Raw genomic sequence first — 10,016 nt, forward strand, 5'->3', positions numbered from 1 at the left:
AAATATGCAAATATGAAATATATATATGAAATTTCAGTGTACACACTTCAGTTTTTATCGGGGATCGGTTCCCTGTTGTCACTCCCACACTGAGTGGGCCGTTTAAAAAAAGCCTCTTGACTTCAAGTCAATAATGAAAATCAGCGGTGACATTGGGCGCTCTCTCGCGACCTACACCTCCCTCCTCGCCATGGCGCGATCTCACACCCCGACAAGCTACCCCGGTCCCGGTGCCTCATCATATCAGTGGGCCCGTTCACAACGAGCACCGAGCCGAAATGTCCCCCCAAACACGGAGTATCTCTGCGCTATACGCCAGGCTCGCGATCGGGGCCGTGTCGCCGTGCGCCAATTTTACGGCCCACCGTAAACATTATTTTACCATAACACCGCAGACTGGGGCGTCACGTCCGCGCGTGTGTGTGGGAGGGGAGGGGGGTGCTTGCGGAGGGATGTATGGCAAGGATGAGTCCGTAAGCACGCCCAAAACTCTTATCAGCACTTTGTAATCCAAACATTGTTTGTGATGATGCATGTACCCCCGAGCGCAGCGGAAGGCGATCTTTCTTGTACCCCCCTACTTTCTTATATCTCCTTCTTCTTTACAGCCATTCAGCCGAGGGTAAAATAAACGGGCACATGCCTAGGCCACGCGGATTGGTCCGTTTTCGCAACACAAACGTACGCCGCGCTGATTCACTTTCGCTGCTCAACAGCACACAGCACACCTCGGCACCGCAGCCACCCAACAACCCCGGATGCCGCAACGCGAAAGTGAAACTCATTTCGTGAAATCATTTTGGGCGTGTGAACAAACTTTGCTCTCAGTCAAACGTGTGCGCCGGGCCAACGCTGACACCCCGCCCCCCTCCTCCCTAGCCACCTACTCCCGGCCTACGCCTCGTCGGATCGTTTGCAAAGTAAGCCAAAGCAGGGCGGCTTTCTCTTTGGGCGGCCGCTACCGCCGCCCGCATGTGGCCTGGCTGTGGGGGTACAGAAGGGGAAGGGCCTCTGGGAGGAGGAAGGGCGTGAACGGTGCAACCTGGCTGCGCAGCTCCACCTAGCCTGCGAGGTAATATCATGTGGCAGGTCGAGGAGGCGACGAGGAGCAGAGGGAAAGGGGAAGGGGGGGGGGGCAGACACAACAGAGCCATCGACCCGCGCAGGACGATAGCGAATCGCGCTCAGTTTTATTTTTTTTAAATGCCGCTTCTTATCCTGTTTGGAGTGAGCAGCGCGGGCAGCTACCCCCAACACCGTCCTTGCAGAACCGCCTCACGTGCGCCACGTCATTCCATCCCACCGTGCATCAATATTTGAGTGGAACCGGACGAGAGAGGCAAACGCGAGAGATGGTGTGAGGGACAGAGAGAGGGAGGGGAAGAGAGAGAGAGAGAGTGAGCGGAAGGCGCAATAAGCGACTGGTGAGGAGATTAGGAAGCGGTGCGTTCGGTCGGGTAACGCACTGTAAAGTGTTTACGAATAACAATGAAATCGTAAATGGAAACCAAAACCTTCGTAGCTTACGAAGGATTTCGAAGCGTTGTATTGCGAACTAATTGTTCGTAAAACTTATCAATAAATAGTTCGTAATCCGATTATTGGTAAGAACCTTCTAAAATACCTCACACCGTTTGGTGTGGGGTATAGTTAGCCTCATACCGTTTGCTGTGAGGTATATAGTCTCACACCTGAGTTTCCAGAGTAGCCTTACAAACAATTTCTTTGCATTGCAAAGAACGAAAATTGTTCGTAACGTTGCAAAGCATTTATTTCGTAAGCATTTTACAGTGCAAGTACCCGCTCTATATCGTCTGGCCCATTCCAAACGTTATCTTTAAGTTCTTCGGTAAAAGTCGATAACGACAAGATGCCGTTCGACGAATCGAGGCGCTTCGATCTACCGACAAGCAAGAGCTTTCGCTCTCTAATTCGAGTATTTAATTTACGTTCCGATACCGTCGCCTTCGTGGGCGGATGGACAGGAAATGGCAGGGAAGGGCGCAGGGAATGTGGGGGAGGGGGGATTAGCAGGAGCATGGGGAGGTAGAAGGTGGAAGGAACGAGAGAGCTCTTGATAAGAACAAATTCTTTTCCTTTGCTGTTAAATTAAGATGTTTGTAGGCGGGGACTGCGAGCGAATGGAACCGAAAAAAGGGGGGTCCGGGAGTCTCAATAGCAGATCGCGATCACGTTGACAGGAGAGCCGGGACGGTAAATAAACGGGGGGAAAAGGCAACAACAACAAGAGAAGGGGTCCATGGAGACGTTTACAATGCCGATATCTGCGCTGGCATCAGTGGAAGTATCAAGCGGACTGTCCCCGGGTCCTTGAAGCCGATCCTTTCACTCCGGGGCTCCCGCCCAGATTACGGGCTCATTTCGAGATGGAGAGATGCCTTCATGATGACGCCTCAGAGGAGCCGGCAACGGCCCCTGGGACGGCATTACGGAACAAAACGCATTATTGCAGGGGAGAGGGTGCGCCAGTTGATAAATAAAATGAACCTTATTGGCGCATTTTTAAAATTATTGTTACTACTATCCCTATTACATTAGTTTCTTATTTCTTTCCCTGTCGACCATGCCTTGGTGGGTCGTAGCTACCCGCAGTGTCCTACGCCCTCGCGTCGAGGCCACGACTTACACCGCACTCTCCTTGCGCTCCTCCTGGGGGACTGCTGCTAGCACCTCACCTTCTCACCGTTACCTCTCAAAAGCTCCCCCTCCTCCCCTCTCCACACCCTGCCCCTTTTCTGCCAAAGTGGCGGGGGCGTGGCGGGAGATGGCGTCGCGCAGCAGTAACACAGCGTCGCGCCAGGCACTTGAGTTGACACGTCGTGGAGTGCATTACTGGAAGCCACAGCACACACGCACGCACGGCACATACGCATCTCCCTCCACCTCACCAAACTCCTCTACTTCCCTTTATACTCGAGTTCGTTTCTCTCTCTCTGACACTTCGTTCCTTCTCGACCCCCCTGGGTCTCTTGTCTTGTTACTGTCGGGACCGCGGGGGCGCTAATCGAAAAATTGGAGTCAGTGGGGGGCGCTGGCAGACTAAGAAAGGGCCGTGAGAAAGGAGGCGGGGGACGTTGAGGAGGAAGCGCTAATTATTTATTGCGAGGCGAACACTACTGAGTAGCGCAATGCGCTGGATTGACTGCTGGCCTTGCAGGTGGGGGATAGATATTATTTTTGCTCCTACCGAGGTTAATTTTAGTTATAGGGACACAGGGACATCAGGACATCCAGTTTACGTGCACTGTGAAAAGTATCCCCGTAAATTTACAACATTTGTTGTGATTTTTTTATTTACAAAATACGTTGTTCTTACGACAGCCCATTCTTGCTGGCTGATCAATTACGTGCGCGTTAAAAATTTCAAATTGCATTTTTACGATACATCGTGGAGAATTTTCCTGTAATCGCTATAAGTAATTCTATCAGTTCAAAGAATCACTAACGTTGAAGATATACATGTTATGTGAAGTTGGCAGATATTTATTGACTAGAAAAAAATTGCAACGACGGGGCGTTATTGATTTTTTCTCTCTTTTGGCAGGATACACTACGTTTCCGTTGCGAGAAGAATTTCACGTGCAAACAACAACGGACGGAGGGCCATTCCAGTTCCACGACGTTGTGGAAAGTCCGTCGTTCCGGCGCGACAGAGAAAAGTGGTTTCCTGCAACAAGTGCGGTGCGGGGCTGCCGCTGCTGGGCCGGCTCCTCCTGCTGCCCTGCCTGGTGCTGTGTGGCCCCAGCCCGCCGCGCCCCACGGCCCACCTCGCCCTCACCCCACCCCGTACTGCCACAGTCCCCCAGAGCCTAAGGCACCGCCACGCCCAGCCCAGGTGCTGTAATGGCTCGACATCATCACAAACATCTCTTCCTGTTCGCCTCAAACTGGGAAGAATGTCGCGAGGAGAAAAGAAACCGAAGGGCTGCAGGAATGGAAGGAAAGTAAGTGGGGGTTGATTGTGACTGCTTCTGACAACATAGACGGAATGAAAAACATATACCTGCAAATTGCTGCACCTCAAAATTAGCTCGGTCCACGTTCTAACAGGCTGAGTGTGCCTTATCAACTTGGCATTTATGAAGATGAAGAACTAGTTTTCTTGATCCTAGATTATCCACTGTTAAAAATTCTGTACCCAGAAACAGAACTCATAAGATCGTCCTGTACTTCCATACCACGGTCAAAATCTGTTCGACTGGTGTTTGGCAGATAAAGACTTGGGATTGCTTAAAAAGAACTTTTCTCCGGAACAAAGTACAGTGCAAACTACAGGATTACACTGTTTTCAAAGTTACCAGTCCATTCTGTAGTTATTTACTGTTGTAATTTTTAACAGTGATCCATAGTGCTTGGCTGGGCGGGACACTCCAAAATGCCCTCAATTCAAAGTCAAAATAGTTAGTTGCGAGCGTTGTTGTAATGTCGAATAAAATAACTGTCCCCCTTGTGCAATATAAAAGTAACACCCACGAATGTAGCAGTATTTTTAAATTACCGAAACGAAAATTTACGGTCACACCTCTATTAGCGCGCGCTGACCGCCCCCAACCACCTACGCCCACGGAGCAGCCACTGCCGCCCCGATACGCGGCGGCTCGGTGAGGCAGGCGCGGGAATTTCCGACAAGATTTACTGATGACAGGTTCAGAGGTACCGTCATGAAAAATTCAACAGCGTGATGCATAACCAGACGTGTGTGCGTAGGTCGGCCTCCCCGGCGCCTGCCGCCGCCACGCCCTAGCCGCGTGCTCTCTCACTTTGGCGCTCTCCCCATTCTAAACTATTTCTCTCCCTCGCTGGAGCCACACCGCCGCGCCGTGCTCTCCACCTTTTTCGCCGCGCACTCCCGCCCGCGTAACCATGAGCAGTAACGCACCTGGCGGCGGCAACAGCGGAGCTCCGAGGCTAACCGAGTAGAAGCAAGTTCCCGCGAAGTACCAGCCGAGCGCGGGCGCGCGCATCACCGGCCACCCCCCGCCAATCACGGTACTACCCGCGGGTGGGGTGGCGTGGCGTAGCGTAGCGAGCAGCTGGGGGCCAGCCACCGAATACCTGGCCGGGGCCCACCCTAGACCTTGCCATGCTAATACCATCACAACTCCGCCGGGCGGCGGGCGGAAAGTAGTTAGCGCTGAAGGATTCACTTTCCAGATTCCTTGGCAAACCCCGCCGCCCCGCCCCGCGCCGTAGCTCATCGACATACCGGCGAGCGCGCAGGCGAGAGTGCCCATCACCTCGACACCTGCTTATTACTTTTATACTAAAACGCTGGCGCAGCGCCCCCCACCTCTCCCCACTCCGAGATATGCAAGTTTGATCGCGGAAAATGTATAGCGTCGTAATGAAAAGTGGAGACTTTAAATTTTCGGCTGTAAATTGATGTAAAAGTTACCAGACCCCATGTAAACTACAAAATCATGATTTGCGCCCTTTTAACTACACTTTTTCCTTATTTTTGACCACTATTTGCTCATATACTGGCAAAGGTGAACAGGCTCAAGAGGCCGGCTTTAGCCCGCCAGGTGACCGCGTGTGACGGAGAAAGTCATCGTTTGCACAGTTTTCCCGTACTTTTTCATGGCAGGTCCCCCCCGCTCGCCTCGGCTCGCCCGAATACGGGGACCCGGGCTGCGGTAATGGGCGCGCGTATTGCTTACGTCAGATGCCTTTGCGCCTCAAGGTGGCCGCCGCGCCACGCCACGCCACTTCGCGTCGTTAGCGTTATTTCAAGCCGTATAGATATACAGGCGGCAGCGCGCGCAGGGCCGCACGCGATACCCATGAATCCCTCCATAGCTTTTTATTTTTAAACAACATGGTCGGTACACGGGGTTAACAATAAAAACAAAAAACAATAGAAAAAGAAAGGAGAGGAAGCAAAATGGCTGTAAATAATAACCGTAGGACCTGAATGGAGAACGAATAATTTGTCTCGGCCGCGTCACCGCACACACTCCAGCCTGCGTGATAGAGAGAGGAGAGGGTGTGAAATGAGCGGGTGTGAAAGGGGTGTGATAAGAGAGAGGGGGGGGGGGAGGAAAGGGGGGGGGGCTGGGGTGCGATATCCATCCAGCACAATGGGCCTTTTGTACGGCGGGCCGGCCGGCCATCAGTGGGGGGTGCGAGCTGCGCGAGTATGGCGGAACCTCGTCTGGACATTGACGTAGGTCACGCGGACCCTCTCTCTCGCACCAACCCGCGCCGGGGTGCCGCCCCCCGTTCCTATAGCACCTTGGGGGCAAGAGAGAGAGACAAAGAGGGAGACGGAAAGAGGCAGAGGGACGGAGAGAGGGAGAGAGGGAGGAAGAGAGACGGAGAGAGACAGAGCGAGAGGGACCGAGAGGGACCGAGAGAGAGATAGAGCCAGAGAAAGAGAGAGAGAGAGCATGGGTGGAAGTAGTGATTCTCGTGGCGAGTGATTACTACACACACAGCCATGCCGTCTTTATCACGCCCGTCACGACCAGCGGCCGCGCCCGGCGGCAGGCCCCGCGGCAGGACAGGAAGCCGCAAGGGGCGAGGGCCAGATCCGCCCGGAGTCGCCCGGAGCCAACCGGATGAGCGGTGCGGCGGCGGGACCTTCCCGGTATGCGGTAGGATTCCAGCGGAAATCGGCGCACCGCTCGCTCGCTCCCCGGACCCCTTCCCATCTCTATCTCTCTCACACACTCACACACAGAGCGATCATAGCTGTCAAACCGTTCAATTAACGGCTGCACTGCTGGGCGACAATTTATCAAAACGCTTTTTGTGTTGTTTGCTCTGCTTTTTCAACGGGCCACAGATTACGGGCGAAGCGCACTCTACCCTAACAGTCTATTTTTGTCATACACACACAACGAGAGAGAGAGAGAGAGAGAGAGAGAGAGAGAGAGAGAGAGAGAGAGAGAGATGTGGAGGGGCAAACAACAAGTCAGGAGTGCTGCCAACCAGACAGGCAAAAGAGAGAAAGAGATATGAAAAGAGGAGGAGAGCGACAGAGTGCAGAGAGAGGGGGAGAGGGGGAGAGAGACAGAAAGAGAACCACGCGCCGCTGGGCGGGTCACTTGATTCTGCAGTTTTTCCTCCCGCTGAGCGGCGGGGGCTCAGACTCGCCCGGGTGCACGCGTGTCTGGCGGGCTCGCCTACCCTGCAGGAGGGCAGTACCCGCCCGGCCCGACCAAAAATCTCCGCCGTCCAACAGTCGACTCACCGACGACGCTGAGGTGGATGAAGTGCGACTGGTGCGGTGTGGTGGACACCTGGCACTCGTAGATCCCAGCGTCCCGGTGCTGCGGGTACTTGAGCTGCAGGATCCAGTCGTCCGACTGCGCGTTGTGCGTCGCGCGGAAGCGCTGGTCGTTGGTGTACGTGTAGCGCGCCACGGTCAGCAGGTGGATGTCACGGTGCCGCACCCAAGACACCTGCAACAAGATGAAACAAAAAATTGTACTCATAATTTCTGTAAGATTTGGAACTTGTTTAGCAAACATCTTTCGAAAATTTTTTTAGACAATTCCCGAGATAACCTTCAAATCGTCCTAGTAACTAAAACTAATCCAACAGGGAAAAGATTCCAAAGAGATTCTAATTTTTACTTGCAACAAAAGTGTCCGCTTTAGAAAACGCAAACGTGTTTGTGTTTGTTGAAAGTTCTCTCAGAAGTGCATATAAAGAGCTTTAATTCCTTCAGAGACACACAAAAGATTATCCATTTGCAAGTGCGTGAGAGCCAGGCCGCGCGGAGTCTCCGGCAGGATTTCTGCGCAAGCAGCAGCCCTGCGCGCCGCCTGCAGAGATAACCGTTGTTTGCAGTGTACACCGTGATTAGGAGGCTGTGCTGTGCGTAGGAGGCGAGGTGTCTCCGCACCACCGGTTTTAGGTGGGCTGGCGTGTTAGGGTTCGGATGTCATCCCCCTCCCCCCTTCTTCCCGCACCAAACATGGTGGGGAAGAAGAGAAGAGAATACTGGATGGGACAACCCCGGGCGGCCAAACTGGCAGACAAACAATGCCATAAAAGCATCCTTGAAATTGCCAGCGGAAGATTTCCGACCTCCCCTTCGCTGTCCCCATCGGCGTGCTGGGGTCCCAGATTTCGCGCGAGCGCACTCCCCCGTCCCCCAAGCCTCGTGTTCACTCCCCCTTCTCCTCATCCCCTTTTCCCGTCCCTTTCGCACTCCTTATAAGACTATCCAAGTTTGAACATCAGCATGTTTACCAAGTTCCACGTTTGGTCCAAGGTGCGGAGGGTAGGGGGGCGCCCGGGCGGGGGACTGAGAGGATGTCGGATGGCGCGGGTAACTCAAAGATATAGTGGCACTCCGGGGGTGATTGCACGTCTTTCAAACGAGCAAGGTGTGTAGCGCAAAATACGAGATTCCTGATGATTGAAGGGCGGAGTACCGATAGCTCCGAGGGGTGGGTAGGGTCTGTGCCCGACCATATTGGGAGAGTACATACAGTCGTGCAGTTGCGGTTTGGTGGTGTGAGCTCTTGCAAATATACTGATGGCCTATAAGCATTTAAGTCAACAGGAGGAATCCGACCAGACACAGAATGTGAAGCCCCTTCCTTCCCCAGATCTAAATTATCCCTTTACGCTCCTTCGAGAAGGCCTCAATTCACGCGGTGCAAAGAGATGCGGAGAGAAAGAGGGAGAAGGCGACAGAAAGGGGGGAGGAAGGCGTGGAAGGGAAATTGGAGACAGGCGCGGCTCACTCGGCCTCACACAAACAGACGGCGGAAACCCCAAGGAAATTAAATAAGACGGCCTCAGCGTGCAGCGTCTCGCGGTGGGGGAGACTGGAGCGGGTAAAGTAACACGCTGCTTAAGTCGCGGCCGTAGGAACGACACTCTCAGGGACAGCACACTGTCCTCGCCGTTAAAGATGAGGCTGTTGTGAGTGTCTAGAAAATTCTGACCAACACTATGTGATGGCAGTTATGAGAACTTCCATGAACTACTAATACTGATATACTGTTTAAAATCTGTTATCTATTTTCACCTGAGCCAAAAAAGTGTAGTAGCACAAAGTTCTGCAGGTTGGTGATCAGTTGTAATTATTGTTGTGGGCCGCTAAAGGTAAAATCGAAGGAATTTTTTCACATGTCATGTCAATGAAAACGAATAATGTCGTTTTTTAATTTAAAAAAAAATACTTATCACAAAGTGTGACAAATTATTTTTGCAGTGTACCAACTACGCTTGCCGTGCTATTTAGATCCACGAGTAATATTCGAACATCCACAACATATAACAGCATCCAGTCTCCGCCGTTAAGCCAATATGATGCACAAATGCGCAAATAGTTTGAGGGCGGGGAACCAACGACAGGCCAAACCGAGCCGCCTGGAATGGCTAGGCATAGGCGTCGCCGATTTTGTTTGACTTGTGCTTTGCTTCTTTCGGGGAAAAGGAAGGAATTTTTCAAGAGACAGAAAGGGCAAAGGAGACGGGATGTGAGATAGGGATAGGGGGCGGGAAGAAAGACGCCGAACGTGGGATATGACGAACAGTGCGGGCACAGAAAGTTACAATACGCAGTTACACTGCCAAATCTAGCCAGCGCAGAAAAATACTCTCTGATTATTTCGCTTTGGCAGAAATATTTCCATTACTATGCACAAAGAATGTCGCGTTTCTCGCCTTCTCCCTTCACCTCTCCCGCATTGCATCAATTCTTTGGCGTTGCAGCAAGCACTGAACTTCCATGACTGGGAGGACAGAGGGCGACATAGGCCTCACCCTTCCCCGCGACCTTATCTGATCTGATGAATTTTTGAAGCCCTCTTCGTCAGCATATAAACACAGACGGTCTGCCTCCCTTCCCTTTTGTTGCGACCGCTGAACGGGGACAAGGTCAAACACTATTTGTGTTGGTAAGTTGGCGCGTGTGTGGCAGAGACAAGTCCAATGTATGTCATTTCCCCGGCAAGTAGCTCGCGCATATCGCGCGTCGGGCACTTCAGCCCACTGGTTGGTAACAGGCATGCCCCGGTGCATACCCCCCC

General features: G+C 52.7%; 1 protein-coding gene across 4 annotated transcripts in view; it reads right to left on the reverse strand.

Annotated features, from left to right (window-relative positions):
- LOC113213992 (zwei Ig domain protein zig-8-like) overlaps positions 1-10,016 on the reverse strand; it is a 199,684-nt gene that overhangs the window by 19,547 nt on the left and 170,121 nt on the right. For all 4 annotated transcript variants that reach the window (XM_052265681.1, XM_052265680.1, XM_052265682.1 and 1 more), the window contains one exon: positions 7,217-7,427. In XM_052265681.1, the coding sequence (XP_052121641.1) occupies positions 7,217-7,427 (211 nt within the window). The remainder of the gene's footprint in view (positions 1-7,216; positions 7,428-10,016) is intronic.

Source organism: Frankliniella occidentalis, unplaced genomic scaffold (assembly GCF_000697945.3).
Source record: "Frankliniella occidentalis isolate FOCC.00 unplaced genomic scaffold, Focc_3.1 Scaffold29, whole genome shotgun sequence".
Taxonomy (NCBI): Eukaryota; Metazoa; Arthropoda; class Insecta; order Thysanoptera; family Thripidae; genus Frankliniella; species Frankliniella occidentalis.